Genomic DNA, 21,124 nt, shown 5'->3' with positions numbered 1-21,124 from the left:
TTTAATACTCATTACCTACTCCTGTACTTTCTCTTGCTCTGTATGACTGCACAAAAGCTATATCTAGTTTAGCAGTCGATTATCTTATAATAAATAAAAAATAAATCACTTTAGTAAAGTCAAAGCTACAGACTTGGATACCGAATACGAGGATTGAGTAGTCCCTCGGGTAGTGACGACTGTGACGTCACGCTGAGGTTCTCTTCCCGAGACAAGCGAACGCTTCAGCGAGACGTCACGCTCAAAGGTTACTTAACTGAAATACTTAAACTATTGAATATTTATAGTAATACAAAACAACTATTTAAATGAGAAATATCTCGAAAATGAATTTGTTTTGACGAGTTATCGAACTTTATTTTGCGCGCAAGAAATAAAATATATAATTATTAGGTCAAAACGGAACATTTATACAATTACCACCTATTCGTCAAGACTAATGAACTAAAATCCTAGCAATTAAATTAATTTAATTTAATTTAAAATTCGTAAGGGCCTTTTCCATCGGCCCACGATGACCATAAACCATCGTGGAGAAGTGGGTCGGAACTGTAGGCCAGGGGCTTGTTCAGAGGTGGGTACGCCGTCTCGTTAAACCGCACCAGCAGATCCAGCATCTGGTTGAAAATCTGCAACCAAATATACAGATTTAGTAGCGGTAATTAGTTAACAAACTTCATGTTAGAATTATTTTAGTTGGAAAGAAACTATATACGTATAAATTTCGAATAAAGAACTAATCTACGCAAGGAAGAACCTGGGGTTACACTGTTTTACCGATGCCCCACCCAATTTAGGGCTCCATCTTGATTTCAGGTCTAGAGCGCCATCTCTTGAATGGCATAGGAAACATTATTCACGAGTATTATTATACTAATTCATTATTTATATTATTTTTATAAATACGTTATATATTTTGTATTAATATAAATTATAGTAGTTAAATTACATTCTAAATATTTAGCTGTTTTATTTTTAAATATTAGGTAATTTTAATAATTAATAGTATAAAACGTATCTAATTTTTGATTAAAAATATTCGTTGCAGTATTTTGAAAAGTATATTTAGAAGAAATGAAAAAAATTGGTATTTGTAAAAGTGCCCATTATAAATACTGAAATTTTAAACCATAATTTAATAATTTAGTAGAATTACATTGAATGTTCTCCTTTACGTAAAGCGGTTCTTGTTCGAATATCCAAGGAATACTAAGGTGGCCCTGATTATTCTCGTAGAAACGGGCGTTTTTATAGCCGAGATTGGCCAGCCAATGATTTTAAAAATACGCGTAAAGTCTGACGGAATTTATGTCACGCCCCTTTCCACAGGCGCATTCGCAGCACGGTGACTTAAACATTCAAAGTGTATACATATATAGCTTCCTGTTATTAGACTTAAAGTATTTCTAATGAAACTCATTACATCAGGCTCGTCCCTAGCAATGTTCTTGTACTCGCACGGATCCTTTTTGATGTTGAACAAGCAAGGAGACACGTCAGGTTCGCAGTCGTATTTGGACTTTTTCGGCCTTTTCCCGCATCTGACATTGATAATCTCTGGTTCGAAGATGAGGCTGTCGTCATTATAAAGTTCTTTCAAGACGCGTGCTACTTCGGAGTGACTTCTGAAGCCGAACGGAGCGACGGTGGTCCTGGCCGTCGGACCGAACCAGTAGTCCAGATTCTGGGTTGGAACCGACCCGAACAGGATTTTGTAATCACCTACTCTCAGGGCTCCCATCTTAAATATTGGGTCGACGTTGATCAGCGTGACGTTTCGAGGAGATTTGTGATTCTGCGAGAGCGCGTCCCACATATCCACGCCGTCCAAGTCATCTGGAAGGTCGTACGTGTCGCCGCCTAATGGATAATTTAGATAAGAAATTGTATTAACTGGTGGAACACATTATGCATGTAATTATTCTTTGGGAGACGTTCTATGTCGAAACGATTCGCGGACACATATATGTACTGTTCCCCCGACAGTAAGTGGGAAAAGCCGAGTGAATTTCAACGCTTTGAAACACGTAAGATTTGGGGAACCAATGCGACACTAGACGGATATGATTGACTTTTAAAGGGTAAGTTGAAAATTATTCGTTACCACCTTAATTTTGTTATTAAACGAAGCGCTTACGTTTAAAGTACCCAATTATAAAGTTTTGTTGCTTTACTTTTCGTAGTTAATTAGAAATAATTAGGTGAATCACAAAACAATTTGATTTTTAGCGTGGTGATTGACGTTATTGACAACACGTTATTTCTCATTGGCCGCTATCCCCAACGGAGAGTTAAGGCTTGGATACAATATGTATATGCTACTGACACCGTGTCAAATCCGAAAAATCTCCTATAGAATTATAGGATTCTACTACACGCGTTCACTCTTATCCTTTAGAGCTCGCCAAAATTGGCATCGCCATATTATCTAACACGGATATTACAAGAATTATCTTAGTAGGATAGTGGGGACTATTTAGTCTACCAGATGCAGTGAGGAAAATAGAGTGCGAAACATATCGTGCTGGTAACTTTTAATTAATATTTTAAATGAAATTGTTTTACGTATTTAAATTAGTTCGATTTCTTTTTAGTAGAGGCTAAGCAACTGGCTTATACACCGATTACGGGGCGAAATCTGGCTGACCCCGTTAATGGCGGAGGGTTGCTGATTGACCTATTCTTACCGCAAAAATCGGACGCGTGTCTCTTTCCCGTGGGAATCCCTCCGACCTTAGCGGAAATTAATTCGTTCAAAAAAGATTCTGCTAAACAGTGCATTTCGTACAATTGGTGGTAAGCACCTACCACAATATACGGAATACAAATTTGTTCGAATGAAAATGTAATATTGCCCCGTAAATACACATGTATGTGTATGAGGTGAAGCAATGTTAGTTTTTACCGAACGAAGCTAAGTCTATTTTTAAGATATTTTAGAACTACCCATAATGAATCAAATTAACCAAAATTAGAATAAGATTGGTAGTTATCCCAAAGATTTTGTTGTCGAAGCCTAGTTTACCACTGCCCAAAATGACTTCCAGACTAAAAATCTAAAATAGACTCTGTCCTACACATTTTGTTTTTCAAATAACAACCCTAAATTTTCCAAAATCTTTAGAAACACGTAATTTCATTTTTGGTCTAGAGTTTTATATTGGCGTCAGCCGTGCAACTTACCAGCAGCCGAGTAAATAGTTGGAAGCCAATCGCTGATGTGCATCATTTGATTGGATACGCGTTGAGGGTTTTTTAGCAGGGGGCTCCAGACAATTCCGACCCCTCGAACTCCTCCCTCCCAGTTGGTGAATTTTTGACCTCGAAGGGGCCAGTTGGAGCCCGCATTGGAGGTGAACGTGGCTTGATCGGCGCCATTGTCCGTCGAGAAGACGATGATGGTATTGTTCAGCATTCCTTCGTCGTGCAGAACGTTGAACAGTCGGCCCACGGATTCGTCTAGCGCTGTCACAGCTCCTGCAAAACTTTTCAGTCAAACATTCTCCAGCCAAAAATGCATTTTCAGTTGAGTAGGGAATATATGACCCCAGTTATAAGATAGGTTTTGCCTACACGGATAGTCTGCGATTTTACTGGATTGTATTTGCCCCATTACTGCCAGAAATGGTAATAAGATTAGAGAAACAAAAATAGAGGGGCGTCGATTTTCTTCCGAGGCGACCCTGAATAAATTCTTGTACAAACTAATGATTATCTTTGACTTTGAAACAAACTCCAGAAGGGTGCTAGTTCCATTTCAAAAAATAGTTTTAGACAAGAGATTTAAATAAACGATTGTCAATAGTGAACTAACGGTACCTTATTGATTGTGTCAATAATCTAATCATGATGTTGACATATTTTGTCAATTTTCAGAAAGTGTGGTTTCCATTTTCAATTACTAAAGATCTGGTATCTGCTTCTCATACCCTTGCGTTATTAGATGACATAGTGGACAAAACACGTTCACCCAAAAAACCTTTCTGACCAGGTAAAATCTGTAACTTTTGTATTTAAAAATCCTGATTATTTCGTGGTTTTAAAAGTAAATAATTAAAACAATTAGATAAATATTTTTCTAGGTTAGGCTAAAGCTACTTGCTAACCATAAGTGCAAAGTAAATATACTGCCTATTAACGAACAACTATGATAGCAGCGTTGCCGGTCACGTCTACTTCAAAATGGTAACGCCAACTTCTAGTCCCGGATGTATATGAATAACTTAATGGCGTGATCAATTAATAAGATATCTAATTACCGGCGAACTGTTGCCTTGTGTAGTTTTGGATGTAACCGAATCCCTCGGTGTATTCGGCGGGAGCTCGAACGGGCAAGAGCCAGTTTCCTCTGTGCACTCCGTGGTGGGCCAAATACAAAAACAGAGGCTGCAAAAACAGGAAGGTTATCTAATTAATTAACTAAATTAACAGGACGAGTTTAAGGTTTATTTCCATTCCTGGACATTATTCATTTTTCACTCAACTTTAAACGTGGAAGACTAAACTACTGGACCCGAATCATTAACAAAAACCCCCATTCTTCAAAACGCTTCAGCCGCCACTATTCGTAAAGAGAAAATCGCGAATCGTTTCCACAAAAATACAAAACATGTACTTAAGAACTTTATAGGTCAAGCTAAATCTATTCGGCGTACCATTGTTCGCTTATTAAGCTATTAAATTAGGCACGTGATTAATATTTGGGTGTAAATCTTTTTAGTAAAAGACACATGGGCACTACAAGTACCGCTCCTTTAAAAGACCCAAGCGCGCAATCTAAATTCGGGTTAAGCAGTTTTTTGTCCTACCACTCGTTAAAGGGGTTTACCTTGAGCTCTTCATTTTCCACTTTCCGTAAAAACGTATTGAGGTTAACGGTAATAGCTAGTGTAGGGAGCTGTAGGCTCGCGTCGCATGAATGGCTTACCACCACCCCCCTACACAGAAAAAAGTGTGTTTAGGTTTTGGACACATTTAAATGTTCTATACGTAAACACGATTAGAATTTGAACGCTTGAAAATGTTACGAAGACTAAAATGTGTACTATTGTGAACACATTGCCATTCTCTAGTGTTATTCTCTTCGAAATAGATGAAAATTGATATCCATAACACAAAACCTGAACACTTGTTCTGTGAACATGTTAATTCAAGGACATGATCTATGAATTCGTGTTCAATAGCGATAGAATCTACATTCGGCTTTACCACGATTTCTGGCCTCTTATCTCGAAAGTTTCAGAATTCGCGGCAAAAATTCGCATAGTTAAGTTTGGTAAGTTTTTGTTTATTTACTGACTAGTTTGAACTTAAAAATAGTTTTAGAAACTATTGTACTAGTACTTTACAAATGCAGAATAAATGCTAAAATTATTACTATTTCCCGCCAAGTGTTAGTGACCACTTTTTTAAAGTGTAGAAAACCCCTGATCTAATAATTTAAGCTATATTAACTGGAAAGTAAAATAGTTTTTAACAGTTAACTAGGTTTAAGACCATCCAAGAGCTTCGTTTTGTAACTAGTCTTTTAATATTAATAAATATTCAATTTAAAGGGTTTTTACAACATAAGGCTCCGGAGATTACCAAATGTTCACAAGCTGAACATTTCCAGTAACTCATATACAAAACCTGAACACATTAAATTTAGAACACTTTTTAACCCTGAACACATGGCATAATAAACACGTTCAAAATCCGAACATATTTCCACTTGAACACGTTCAAAACCTAACCATATTTCTAATTGAACACGTTCTCGTTTTTGAACATGAGCAGAAAAGTGATGCATGATGGTGTTCATGTATTGTGTTCAATATCTGAACACATTTTTTTCTGTGTAAGCATTGTAACCTGACCACCCAAATTAAGTAACTCGATGACATAGGCCTAAGGTGGTGCCAAGGGTTTTAGTCTAGTTGATTATTAAGCTATAAGATACTATTACCTTGGTTGTTATTCTTAATATCAACTAAACCTCACCTTGGATTTATTGTTTTTGTTGTGAGCTTTGATAACTTCTTCGGCCTTTTCGGTGTAAATATCGGTTAAGTATTCCTGTTGACGATTTCTTACTGGCTCCATGTCATCACGGAAATCTAAACCAGCAAATACGATTCTACATCGAATCAAAAAACCAGAGATATTATAGTCATCAGATCTGACTTAGGGACGTTTTCCTCTAGTCGAGTGTGTTTGGGAACAAACCTTTGGTTTTTCATGTTGGAAGGAACGCCGATGAACTTGGAAGCCATGTTGTTGGTGTGTCCCGTGTGGGTGAACATGTCTTCTGATGATCCCCAGAACCCGTAATGACTCTCAAAGCCCCGAAATGTCGGTGTGTACTCGCTTCTGTAGAATCCCAAATGCCACTACATTAGGATAACATAACATTGGATAAGTATTACATAACATTGCATGAGGATAACATAACATTGCATGAGGATAAATTAACACTATAAGAGAGAACCATAACATGACATGAGAAAAACCACACTGCATGAGGATAACATAATATTGCATGAAAAAAGCATAACACTAAATAAATAAATTTACACGATAGTAAACATAACACTTAATGATAATAACATAATACAGAAGAGGATACCACCATAGTACATGACAATAATATAAAGCTACAATAGCAACACTTCATGAGTGTAGCTTGACATCACATGAGGTTATCATAACACGTAGTCGTATTTTTAATAATAGAGCATAGCTCAAGCGTAAACTTTGAAAATTGACAAAAATGTTATGATTTTGTATACGAAATGTGAAAATATAGTCGCAGTCTCAAAAACCATTAGTTCTTAAACTATTTTTTCTTGATTGGACATTTGATTATCTCAAGGTTAAGGAAATGTTTGCTAAAACGAAAATATTATCTTTGTTTCGAACATGTTTCTATGTTTTAAAATGTTTTAAAACAAAGTAAAAAACAATGACCGTAGTTAGAAAAGTCTTTTAAATTCTTCGTCATAATTTGCGTGAAAAAGATTGGATACTCTTTTAAAAAACATTTAGTAAATTATCTTAAAAGAATACAAATTCAAATCTGTTTAAACGTTTTAGGAAAATTAGTGTATTTTGTCTACAGCCGGAAATTATGGCAAAGGATAGTCAATAAATCTAAAGCTCATTTTTTATAAATATTAATTTTCCTGCACTATTTGTAACTTTGATAATTAATATGGTCCTTTTTTGACCGACAACACTGTTTTGACATGTTTTTAGCATACATGTTTTACAATTTTCTTACTTAGATTTCAACCTTCTCGTCTAGCACTTATCGTCGGAAATGAACAACACTAACGAAAGTAGTCACCTCATTTGCAATTTGAAAGCCTAAATACCCCGTATAAACTGGTGGAAAATAGTGATTTTACGCTCGAAATCATTTTACGTTTGAGCTCCTGAGTGACCTTAAGAGCGTCCTTGTAATATCCACCTGGTTTCAATCCACGAAAAAAGAACAGAGTAATAGAGGTGTTATATTTTGCGTCGCTGTGACCACACTTCAACGGGGCATGAAACAGCGAACGAAATTTGGTAAGCGCTTACCCTTTTAGAAAGGTATCCGAGGTTATTACCTTACGAAGAAGATTTGCGACAGAGAGATGGAAGTGGAGCGAATAAGGCCTTTTCTCCACGATTCCACAAAAAAGATTTTTCGATCATTTTATATTTAAGCTTACATTAAGGTTCTCAAGGTAATTATAGTAAAAAAATTATCCTTCGATTACCTTCGTAACAAAGAGTACCAATCGGAAGGAGTATACTATGACCCCTGTCATTTATGATAGTCATGTTAAACCAGTACCAGAATACGTGTAGAAGGAACTTGTATTAGGTGCAGGCTGTACAACCAAAGGCACCTCTGCACTCCTACTAGTTCCCTTAACACGTTTAACCTCTCTAATAGCACCATTAAAGCAAATTGAAAATTAAGTCTATTTATTTATTGCTTTACATCTAGAAAATTATTTAGCTGATAAAAACCGTAGTTTTTTGTAACTTCAATAATTGATAATTGTCTTTAAATAAAAGATCATTCATAGCCGATTATAGAGTTTGTTCTGCTACGACTTGACATATAACCAGTTTGTCTTTGGAGAATTTTCTATGCATAGATCTGGCAGCTTTTTTCAACAGGGGGGAAAGACAGTCAGAGAGGGGTTTATTTAAGCGCCTATTTATGTTCGGTAAAATACTTTATTATCTGACCTCTTATATATGCCAGTAGCCCCTCCCCTCACCACCCAGTTATATTTGTTAAGCCTTGTACAACTAACCCAACTCCAACTAAAGACCTTTTCACGCGAGGAAACATTTCAAATAAAAATGCTGAGTCAGCAAAAATGGATCAGTGATCCATTTTTTTCTCGCGCACTTTTTTGGTGGATCAACTCATCGAACTTTTATTTACACGAACCAACTAGTTGACTCATCTAGTTGTATCAAAAAGTTTGCTCGTGTGAAAAGGCCTTTAGGGTGTGAAGAAATTTATAATCAGCCGTAAACGGAAATCTTAAGCAGCGTTCAGACTATGTGAAAATATTACGTTAGCATCGGTCGTGTCGTTTCGGTTATGTTGGTCGCGTCGGTTCGTTCATTTCACCGTTCAGAAAGGAACCAACCTTGCACGGAGATTAACATAAAAAGTGATTGTTCATCCAATCAGAGCTCAGTAATAACGGCGGAAAAATTGAAATAATTTTTTATCCACCTCTGGTTGGTTATAGTATTTCGATGGTTCTAAAGGTCGCCACTACCTAGAGTCAGCGCTGATGAGGCATAAGGCTATATGCCTGCTATGAACTTTTTGAGTGGAACGAAATGAAAAAATGTAAACGACACGCGCGAAAATTTAAAGTCTCTGTTGATAAGTCTGAACGGTGTAAGAAATCGAAAGAACCGACACGATCGACGCAAACGTAATATTTTCACATAGTCTGAACGCAGCTTTAAGAAATTCCATACCAAAGAAATGTGGCAAACACATGAAACATTTTCGCTAGTTCTCGGACAGTTAAAACTAGAGCTACTCATTTATATCTGTAAAGCAATATCTATATCTGCTTCTCATACTCTTGTTTCATACAGATAATTTAACGGAAAGAACACGTTCACTCTTCCTTTATCTGATCAGATCAGATCTGTTCACCTTATCTGAATTTCTAGACTGATATACTTTTGATATTAAAAAATCAGTTGTTATCAATTATAGAATTTAGAACAACATAACGTTGTGGTTTTAGTAAATAGATATTTTTTTATGTTAAAACGACTTTTTAAAAACACTCACTTAGAGCTTTTTAAAACTTAATGATCTGATGTCTCGGATTTGGTTTAAAAAACAAAATGATTTTTTTATTTTTTTCATTCAGATATCTTATAGTCAGCTGACTCTGCAGATGGTTTAAATATTTTGTTAATCTGATTTTGAAATAGTTGAAAAAATCTTGGTTTTATCAGACAGAATAACATTTAAATCTATCGCAGTTGGAAACAATAGTTACAAATTCTTTGGCTGAATCTCTGGCACTCATATAAACGTCTTTAACTTTTAATGTTTTTATTTCACTTCATTTAGTTCGTGACACAGAAATAAATCTTACCTTTCCGATCATTCTGGAGGTGTATCCGAGGTCGGCCATGTACTCCGGAAACAAGCGGAACCTCAGAGGGAGACCCCACGGACCCGCGTCGTCGATCACGCTATTCTGAAGACCTTCACAAACAAAATTTACTTTGAATTTAGTAGAATTTTAATCGAACACGCGTTAGGGAAAAAACATGGGTTTTGAAAAAACGGTTATTTTACAAATCTGTAAAAATTAGAGAAAAGTTCGGTAATCTAACAAATTTGTAAAAGATAGATAATTTTACAAATTTGTAAAGAGGCAGGTTATTTTACAAATTTATAAAGAGCCAGGTTATTTTACAAATTTGTAAATAGCCGGGTTATTTTACCAATTTGTAAATAGCCGGGTTATTTTACCAATTTGTAAAGAGCCAGGTAATTTTACAAATTTGTAAAGAGCCGGGTTATTTTACCAATTTGTAAAGAGTCAGGTAATTTTAAAAATTTGTAAAGAGCTAGTCAGGTAATTTTACAAATTTGTAAAGAGCTAGTCAGGTAATTTTACAAATTTGTAAAGAGCCGGGTTATTTTACCAATTTGTAAAGAGTCAGGTAATTTTACAAATTTGTAAAGAGCTAGTCAGGTAATTTTACAAATTTGTAAAGAGCTAGTCAGGTAATTTTACAAATTTGTAAAGAGCTAGTCAGGTAATTTTACAAATTTGTAAAGAGCTAGTCAGGTAATTTTAAAATTTTGGAAAAAGACAGGTAAATTTACAAATTTGTAAAAATTCAGGTAATTATACAAATTTGAAAAAGGTCAAGGAAAAGCGGAAACATTTTACTAATTGCTAAAAATTCCGGAAATAAGTTAAACTTGACAAGCTTTTAGTTCATTAAAACTAAAACGTAATTCAAACGTTATACTAATTCTTATTATTTAATTTTAATTAGTTTTATTTAGGTATATATACTAAAAATTTATCATAAAAATAATTTTTTTAATTTGGTCTTCTTTGCAATATAATTATGTGATGTTTTTCTTACCTGTGTTGGCTGGGTAAAGGCCAGTCATCAGTGACGCTCTGCTTGGGGTGCCTATAAAAGAAAACTAACATGTTATAATTTGTTAAATATTGATATTATTGATGACTTACAAAGAGGCGTGACGTAGTAGTTGTTGAGGATGATTCCGTCCGCTGCCATGGCGTCCAAGTTGGGGGTCGGGATCTCCGTATTGCCGTGAAACGCCACATCGTTCCAGCCCTGGAAGTACATTTTTTCAGTGAAAGGCGTTACCAGGGTCCCCAGAGAGGCGTCCGGGCCCCGGTAAATCTATAACTATTGGTTCCATGAGAACTAAAAATAACTATTCGATATCGGCGGTAAGACCTTATCAACAACTCGCTTGTCCAAACGTAGGCCCCCAGGTTGCACGGGCCCCGGTAATTTGTACCGCTTTTACCCCTTTCGTCGGGCCTGGAAGGCACGTGCCTTAATTTTTATGGGCTTCTTTTTATAGTTGATCCATCAAAAAATACATTTTGAGCTTCAGAATACTAATATATGTTAGCGGCTAATAAGTCTATAATATAAGTTTGTCACTTTGGGGAATATTTTACTGAGATAGTAACGGAGTGACGTCATCACAAGCAAAAAACATCCCCCTAGCGAGGCGCTGTTAATGGCTACGTGTGACGCGGGAGCAAGCGAATGAAAAACGGAGACGAAGCCCGTAATGCTTTCTCTCTTGTGAATATCTCTCAGCAAAACTTTTGCATGTGAAGAATAGGAAGTGTTACACTTATGTAACAATATTATACACTTAAGTTGACTTTGGCGAAACCTTTTTAAATTAGACTGATCTATTGTTTAATTTTTTATGTATTTTTGATATATTTCAATTATCATCGCTTTTATTATAGATATAAAATTAAAATTTGTGAGTACTATTTTTACTCGGTACGTAGCCGACGCCGCCGCCGCTGTTCGGGGCATAACTCTCATCATGTTGGTTTTAAAATGGAAAATATTACGCCAATCGACATTTTTAGTTTGTTGACAAAGTGCTGCTTTGGGTAAAAATTACTTTTAGCTAGTTATAGTGTGCTAATCAAGTTAATGTACAGGTGGATGGAAATATTTTTCCTAGTGTACGGGGTAATTGATAGAGGTTGTTAAGAATTAGTACCCTGATTAAGATATAGGACAGGGTGATTGAGTTATAGTACAGTGCGGTTGATATTTTGGTGAAATTTACACTAAGGTTCTTACAGTGCACTTATTAATTTAATGTACAAGGTGACTGAATTATTGTTCTTAATTAACGAACAGGGTGATGGAAATATTGTTCTTAATTATCGAACTGGGTGATTGAAATATTGTTCTTAATTATCGAACTGGGTGATTGAAATATTGTTCTTAATGAATAAACAGGGTGATTGAAATATTGTTCTTAATGAATAAACAGAGTGATTGAAATATTGTTCTTAATTATCGAACAGGGTGATTGAAATATTGCTCTTAATGAATAAACAGGGTGATTGAAATATTGTTCTTAGTGAATAAACAGGATGATTGAAATATTGTTCTTAGTGAATAAACAGGGTGATTGAAATATTGTTCTTAATGAATAGACAGGGTGATTGAAATATTTTTCTTAGTGAATAAACAGGATGATTGAAATATTGTTCTTAGTGAATAAACAGGGTGATTTAAATATTGTTCTTAGTGAATAAACAGGGTGATTGAAATATTGTTCATAATGAATAAACAGGGTGATTGAAATATTGTTCGTAATTAATGAACAGGGTGATTGAAATATTGTTCGTAATTAATGAACAGGGTGATTAATGAAGCGTGGTCATGTGTATTTATTTCAGCTAAAATTTTAAATTATGTGTATTAAGTTAATGTAGAAGATGTTTGAAAAAAATTTCAAATTGAAATTTAATATTAAAAATATATTTAATACATATGGGCAGGAATCCATACCTCTACTTGGAATGCTTATCGCGGCAGATTTTCGTCTCGATGTGGCTGACAGTATTTTTTGACGTCACTATGTTAACTTAACGAACAACAACGTGAGGGGTGAGTGTGCGCAAAGGGGATTTTCTTTATCTCGTAGGCGGGGCCAAAGCCGTCAGAGTGCTCTTACCGTACGCGATACGGCAGGATAAGCATTCCAAGTAGAGGTATGGATTCCTGATCTGGGAGATTGTGTGTACTTAAATGCCAGTGACATCTTGTTTTTACTAGCTCGACATTTGCTCTTAGGTTAAGAAGTCAACATGTAGAAGTAGTGTCCAGTGCCAGATTGAGGCTTCCTGGGGCCCTATGGAAGTTTTCCCATTTGTGGCTCATAGTACATTCTGTAGAAATCGGAGGAAGGATTGACGACAAAATGTGAGCTCGCCAATGGCCGAATGACAGGCCGAATTTTCCGTGAAAATTAACTATCCATTAGAAAAAGAAGTACCAGTTACATTTTGTGCTACCATAAGTAACATTAAAGTATAAGTATGTCAATTATAAAAAATTCCCACCTAACTAATTTTCCGAGTTAATGCGAAATCACTCACATAGAGTGGAAGGCTATGAGCGTAAATTGTTAACACTTTTCGTACTCAACGTGTTGTATTCGATGCGTGAAATTCTCAAGTTAGCCTAAAATTAATGTACATAATCTGGAAAAAATAGTATGTTTATACTGTAAAAAATGTAAAAACTACACCATCGCTCTTCGGACTATATTTATTCACGCCTCGAAAACAAGTTGGCCCGTTAGTTTTAATAGGAGTAAAAACGCGAACAAGTAAAGAGACCAAGAAGTGGGGGAGAAAGCTAAGCTTTATTGGGGAAAAATATGCGGTACTTCGGCCGATAGGCCTTCAAGGCGAAAAACTTAATGAAATATTAATGTTTCATTCGCTTCCATAAGGCTTTCCACTCTATGTGAGTGGTTTGCTTTCTGTGTGAAATCATCATTTAGTTCATCACAGAGCCTCCTAGTGTCTAAATATGCCCAAGAATAAATACAAAACTAATAAGGGCGATAAAATTGTTGAGAGTGTCATTGTCGATAAAAGGTTCGATTATAAAATTATCAATATAGCAATAGGTATAATAATAATAATAATAATAATAATCAGCTAGGCTAATACCCAAGGCACCACCTTATATATATATATGGTTTTATATTACTTATGGTGTTACTACGAAGTGACCGACGCCGTAATTAAACTCAATAATATTAATAAAATAATACTTTCATTCGGTAAGTATTCGCGACCGAAACGAGTGTAGATGGCGTAACGGCGCTAGCTTCTCCGAGGTAGCACCTTAGATCTAGCGTCTGCTACAGACAAATTAAAAAGGCATAAAAGCGGTTTTTCTTAAATAAACTTATCAAAATATAAGCAAACGATGCAAAAGTTAATTAAAATGCAAGTATCATTATTTATCATGTCAAATTTATGAATAATGATGAGGAAAAACTAATAGAGTCTGCTGTAGTCGCTACCAATCTAGGCTTCAATGGCGAACCAAAGGGGCCGTAGCGATAGGTTTCGCTAGCGAATAAATTATGTCTCCACATAATTAATTAATTACCGTGTCATCGGAAAATGACGCCAAACCAGATTGAAGGTTATAGAGGCGTAGAAATAGGGACAAATTTGACTAGTTTCGGGACGTTAGTAACACCTTTAAAACATAATTTAGGCTCTCGCAGTTTGTCATCCGAAAAGAGTCGAATAATCCACTTAAGCTGAACATAAACTTGAAATTGCAGACCTCCCAAATTAACCGCTTTGTGCTATACTAATGATTTACAAATATTCACGGCTATACGAAATGGAAAGTTTATTTTATTTTATCCTTTGTAAATTTTGCATTTGTTTACAAAATAATAATAATAATAATAATATTAATCAGCTAGGCTAATACCCAAGGCACCACCCTAGGCCCCAGTCATTAAGCGCCGTTTAATGACTTTATCACAGGTGGCCGGGTTAGATTGCGCATTAACATCATGCCACGCGAGCCAACAGCTCCCGACATTCACTACAGACGCTTAAATGAAACTTGTTCAGCGATTTGCTTGGAAGTAGTAATACAGAGAGCCAGGACATATTTGTAAAAGCACTATATTTTAAAGCGTGCGCTGATTAGTATTTCCATATAGAAGGGCTCGTTCAATTTGGCACGCGCCTACTGAATTAAATAATGTCGCAAGTGCTATCAACTTTAGCCTTATGCAGCGTTCAGACTATGTGAAAATATTACGTTAGCATCGGTCGTGTCGTTTCGGTTATGTTGGTCACGTCGGTTCGTTCATTTCACTGTTCAGAAAGGAACCAACCTTGCACGGAGATTAACATAAAAGGTGATTGTTCATCCAATCAGAGCTCAGTAATAACGGCGGAAATAATTTTTTATCCACCTCTGATTGGTTATATTATTTCGATGGTTCTAAAGGTCGCCACTACCTAGAGTCAGCACTGATGAGGTATAAGGCTAATTGTCTGCTATGAACTTTTTGAGCTTTAAACCGAGACGCCATCTAGGCAGTCCGCAACGAAAATGAAAACATTTAAACAACACGCGCGAAAATTTAAAGTCTTTGTTGAGAAGCCTGAACGGTGTAAGAAATCGAAAGAACCGACACGATCGACGCAAACGTCACATTTACACATAGTCTGAACGCTGCTTTACAAATAAAACTAACAAAAAAAGTTTTTTGTATTCAGTGATTCGCGCATGCGCGTAGGGGGGGGGGGAGGGGAAGAGAGTGGCATTTATGGAAACGCTTATTAACTTTAATCTTTTCAGTTATGGTTTAACCTTACGTACAATGCGAGTAGCTCACCTTTTGCCACTGGACCTAGCTGACGCTTTGAGTTTTTAAATGGCCAATCAGCCATAAAAATAGGAATTTCAAGCACTATCAATTTTTCAAAACATTTAGCATTAACCATAGGCCACTTAAAAAGGTGACTTTTACTTAGGAGTTAGTGTCGTTAATTTTTCGGAAAAATAAAATGCGGAAAATTTTCCGCAAATCGGAAAAATTAAAAATTGAAACATAAATTACTTTTTAAGGGATTTTTAATGTTTTTAACTTTTTATCGATATAAAAGGTCTAATATCAGTAAACATACTACAAAACATGAATAGTGTTAGATTGTTAATCAGTTTAAACTAGTCTAGAGGTTTAGTTTTACTTTTAGATTCGAAAATGGCGCTTCATTTAAATTTGCCAGAAATATATTAGACTAATCATGGAATGAATTTTTTTATATTTTTTTGGCGGAAAAATACGAAACATTTTCCGGAAAAAAGGCCTCGATCATTTTCCGACTTGCAACACTAATTTTACTTAACTCTTTCTTGCGTTACACGTCTACAAGCTCGTGCTACAGTCGCCAGAGGAGTCGAAGATTTTCTGACGTACGTGCGAAATTGAACGTGCGAAGAATATATTATCCCTTCTGAGATGAGAAAATTTTGGATTCCTAGCTAATTGAATATATTTATTTCTTTGAAATCAATGAACTTTGATAATAATAAAAATTTGACTTTTAAATGTTTTTTTTTACCGTGGATTTTTTCTCGTGGCTAATTTTCATCTTGGATTATTTTTCAGGGGTTTTCTTTACCGACAACCGTTTCTAATATATCTCTTACGAGAAGTGTCCATGTCGAGCATTTAAGGGAAACATGCACCTTCGCAAGCTCGACCCATATTCCGTGAGGCGCGATGTTTACACCGCATCATCGCTCAAAATTTACTATTACTTCGCTGAAAGACATAGAATGTAAATATTACAATTTACACTGCGTATGGATCTTCAAAAACCATATTTTATAGAAGAAAATCAATATTTTTTACCGTACAATTATTTTTTAAAAATCAACCGAATAACATTAGCAAATAGGTACTTCTTTCGTAATAGGGAAATTATTTACTTCTGATATTATGTTACATTAGTTTAAAAGGAGTCGTAACTTAAGCTTTTTTCAAAGGGGTAGTCACTCGTAAAATCTTTGTACACCTGATTACCGATTTCTGAAACTCATTCGTTGATTTCCACTGATTTATCGGTGATTTACAGTGATTTTTAACAACTTTCCGTAAATTCAGTGATTTTCTTAAGTGATTTCCCGTGATTACCTACTATTTGTATACCGGATTACTAAAGAAACTACCCCCTCGAGACTTTGGCAAAAAAGAAAACGACTATTAAAGCTGCTTTTTGTGAAGTTAATATTAGCTGAAAACTATTCGTGAGTTCTGAACCGTTAAGAGAACGGCCTAGGACTGAGCTGTAACGTCACGCAAAAGTTCTGGATAGTTCAGAACTTTTGTACGAATAGTTGTGATTCGTACGATTTGACGTACGCAGCCCGATGTGCAGACGAATTTTAGAGATTTCAACCTTGAGTTCCGACCAGTACTTGCTCTTGAGCAGGTACCATTTAGAACGGTTCCGAACGGTTCAACAAGAGGTTCTTGTCTGCGAATAGTTTGCATTTGGGTAGTTCTAGAATTTTTTTGCCGAATAGTGCGCATGGGGACTGGTTGAACGGTTCAGAACTCACGAATAGTTTTCAGCTATTATATTAATTTTATTACAATAACAACTAGTAATCTCTCTAGAGTAAGTTACTTTTTTCAATAAGAGGTTATTAAAAATTAGCCAAACTTACCAGGTCATCCACTAAGATCAATATAACGTGAGGCTTTTTTCTGGCTGCAATGGATGAAGACACGAGGAACAATGCGAAGAGAGCCAGCCGGTTCACCGCGAACACATTACGCATATTGACCAATCACTGCTTCATAAAACATAAATAATTCCCTGTACTCACACAATTATGAATTTAACACTGGTATCTGACGTGATTCCGTGGATTTAACTTTAACTCTAGTAACAGACGTGATTCACTAAAACTATTTTCAATTATAGTAGCTGACGTGATTCCGTGTAAATTTCAATTCTAGTCAGCGGCGGCGATCGGAAAACATTTATGTGGGGGCACGGGCCATTATTTTTTTTATCCAAAAATGCATATACTTAAAACTTAAGCAAGAATTATTATATATGTATTTTTTAAAGCGTTCTTTCTTATATCTCATAATAATAAAAGTTAAGTCGATATCTTTAAAAAATATCCGTGTGCATGGCTAAATATTTAAGCCTTTCTTGGCCACATACTTTACGAAGGTATTTTAGGTAAAATAGGGTACATGACGCGGCGATCTGTTTAATTTTACGGTAATATCATCTTAATGGTACTCGCATCTGCAATCTCAAATTAACTTCTGTAAGAAGACTGAATTCGGTCCTAAATAAAGGCAGTGAGATTATAAATTTTTCCCTGATTCCCTGATTCCCCGATTTTATTTCTGTGGGGGCTCTGCCCTCGTTTGTTTTTCCCTGTGGGGGCTCGAGCCCCAGAGCCCCCACGGAATCGCCCTCACTGATTCTAGTAACTGACGTGATTCACTAAAACTAATTTCAAATCTAGTAACTGACGTGATTCCATAAAACTAATTTAATTTCTAGTAACAGATGTGATTACCTAAAACTATACTTTAATTTCTAGTAACTGACGTGATTACCTAAAACTATACTTTAATTTCTAGTAACTGACGTGATTCCCTAAAACTAATTTAATTTCTAGTAACTGACGTGATTTCATAAAACTAATTTAATTTCTAGTAACAGACGTTATTACCTAAAACTATACTTTAATTTCTAGTAACTGACGTGATTCCGTGAACGTAATTTTAACACTAGTAACTGAATTTCAAACTCATAAAACGATAAAATCAGGACATAATTATAAAATGACACTTCTTCAGGGACATTAAAAAATACTTTTAGAGCTTATCGTTACAGAATTACTTGCCAATAGATATCACTCAGCAACAGATTCGCGAAAGGTAATCTCTCTAAATCCGATCAAAATCCAAAAAGTAACAAAATTCCTTACCACAAATATAAAAAATATGGAAAAACTATCGTTTAATGCTGGTTCAATGCGAAGCTAAAGGGACAGTGCGTAGTTCACTCGATCTCCCGATGACTTTGTCTGTTACTTGAAAAGCGATAACAGCTTTTTAATGAAACACGCGGATTGAGTGCCCGGAAATATACGTCTCAATTAAAATGAATAAACCGCAACAATTTGGCTTTTTTATGATCCGCTTAAACGTGGCGTAACTCTATAGCGTTACGGTACTTATTTGCCAGAAAACCAAATTAAACTAACGCGATCGAGTTTATTTAGTAATATATTTATATTTGGCTTCACTCTCCTAAGTGTTCCGAAACGTCTACGAAGCGATGGGGATGCCTAGACGTTCCCGTTCGTAACGTGGGGGTCGCTTAACTTTGATAGTTACACGGTTGATGGACTCGGTAAAGTCTCCCATTAGGAGCAAAATAACCGTAGTGTCGCGCTCCGCTGCACGCGCAAATAATACGCTTTTTTTTGGGGGGTGTCGGGGTTGGGCTATATAAAACGACAGATTTCCTCGACCTTTAAAATTAATTACGATATTTTTACGTGACAGCGTTTTTCATTACCTCAAAACCGGTATTTATAAACGTGACAACATAATGGATATACAAGGTACGCGTCAATTGTTATACGTAATTGCGTGTAGACAGGTTGTGTTCAAAGCAACCGTACAAGTCTGTAAGGAGAACGTCAAAAATGGTTCGACAGCGCTGATAAAACTACCAAAAAAGAAACGCCGGCTGAGCACTGGGGAAGCCTAAACGCTAGCGTTCAGAACGTCGGCTGTTTAATCTCTCGATTGACATTGCGAAGCGGATAAATTCTACGTTTGTAAAAGGAATTTTCAATTTACGCTGCTGTTTTTTTAATGGTTTCGCCACAAAATGATGGAAAAAAAGTAGCTATGTTGATTATTGATTTCGGAAGAGGTATTTCGTAGTTTAAAATAGGGTTTGATTATAATGTCAATTGGTCATTAGCGAAATTATTGCGGGTTGGGAAAACTAGCGCGAGGAACGTTTAAGGTAAATTGAGCAAGAGATGCATTATTTATTTGAAATTTTTCAACACCAGCGAAATTGACTTGAGAAACATTTTGTGAAAAAGATACTAACGTAAAATCTGTTCACTCCACTTTTCAAATTTCGGACCCACATTATTTTACAAAAATTATTTAAAATAAGCGTTTTGAGTCACCTTTTAGTGAACATCATCGATAAAAGCTTTACCAAAGCAATTTAAAGGTGGGTTTATTCCCGATCTGCTTCAAACTCACGGAGATGAATACCTTCTTGTAACTTGAAAGGGAAAAATTACAATGAGCTTTCGTTTTGCCATGGCAACCGAAAATATTTTTGACAACTAGGAATAATAATTTTCCCATTTAAAATAGCATGGGGATTTTCGAAAATTGATTAAAAACCAAAATCTTAGCTTCATATTTATAAATACTTGGGTAAATATGAGTATATTTAAGTGAAATTGGATAAATCTTAGTAAAATTGGGTAAATATGAGTAATTTAATTAAAATTATTTAATGTCTGATAAATAAAAAATACAGCTTAATGGAGAATATGGAATCTATTGGATACATTGGACAGAATTAGGATGAAATTCGGTCAATTGGGGATATTTTGGGTTTAATTATTTAAATTTAGATACATTTGGAAGAATTCCAGCATATTGCTTAAATTAGGTCAATTTGGCTGAAGCCGAATAATATAGTAAAAGTGGATGAAATTGGATAAACTTTTGAAATTTGGGTTTATACAAAGAAAATTAAACAAATTCAACAAATGGCGAATATTTCAAGTAATTTGGATAAAACTAAAGAAAGTTGCTAAAGATCCATTATAGTTAGGCAAACTTGGGTATACTCATATAATTTGGGTTTATTTACTTTTAATTATTTATATTTAAAATAAAGTTGGGAAATTTCAAACATTATATGTAAAGTTTAGTTATGTTAAGTAAAATTCGACGAAATTGGGTAATCTTTTAAAAATATCTGGCAGTTTATGTAAATTTAGGAATCGTTTGGTAAAATCGCCTAGAGATCGGGGAAAATTTTATTTACATAAAACTTAAATACAATTACAAAAATTTAAAAAATTTTAAAAATTTAAAAACAAATCCAAAATACCAATTTTTTAAAATGTAACCAAAATTCCTTAACCCCGCCCAAAATTCTTCATATTTATTTCAACTTGATTATTTTGGTAATGATATACCCAAATTTCGTTACAAAAATTGTATAAATTTATCAATTCAAAATTGAAGAAATCTACATTTTCCAATTGTTATTCATTTCGTTCAATTAGCTAATGTTAAGTGGTTTGGTTTGAAATAAAAGTAAATTTACTAAATTTAACTTTAATTTACCATATAAGTAAATAAAATTTCGATGTAAGTTGCAAAAATTTATATCATAATTTTACTCGAAATTTTCCTCATTTATCAAGTTTATCCATTTTATCCAATTTCCGCAATATAATCTAAATAACT

General features: G+C 35.1%; 1 protein-coding gene across 2 annotated transcripts; it reads right to left on the bottom strand.

The window, feature by feature from the left end:
• Positions 1-346: 346 nt before the first annotated feature.
• LOC149957424 (arylsulfatase B-like) lies at positions 347-19,263 on the bottom strand. 2 transcript variants are annotated; one of them, XM_090164805.1, is made up of 11 exons: positions 19,185-19,263; positions 17,299-17,424; positions 10,743-10,851; positions 10,633-10,683; positions 9,621-9,733; positions 6,208-6,371; positions 5,983-6,118; positions 4,260-4,386; positions 3,184-3,477; positions 1,424-1,860; positions 347-629 (listed from the first exon to the last, which is right to left on the bottom strand). In XM_090164805.1, exons 2-11 carry the CDS (start codon positions 17,410-17,412, stop codon positions 480-482), a joined length of 1,695 nt encoding a protein of 564 aa, XP_090020931.1. In that variant the 5' UTR covers positions 17,413-17,424; positions 19,185-19,263; the 3' UTR covers positions 347-479. The 2 variants fall into 2 exon arrangements, with proteins under 2 accessions (XP_090020931.1, XP_090020930.1); XM_090164804.1 differs by lacking the exon at positions 19,185-19,263 and adding an exon at positions 18,589-18,613.
• Positions 19,264-21,124: the final 1,861 nt, after the last annotated feature.

This window comes from Leiobunum rupestre, chromosome 2, assembly GCF_980474605.1.
Source record: "Leiobunum rupestre chromosome 2, qqLeiRupe1.1.hap1, whole genome shotgun sequence".
NCBI lineage: Eukaryota > Metazoa > Arthropoda > Arachnida > Opiliones > Sclerosomatidae > Leiobunum > Leiobunum rupestre.
Note: the sequence above shows the minus strand (reverse complement) of the source record. Positions and strands in the feature narration are given on the sequence as shown.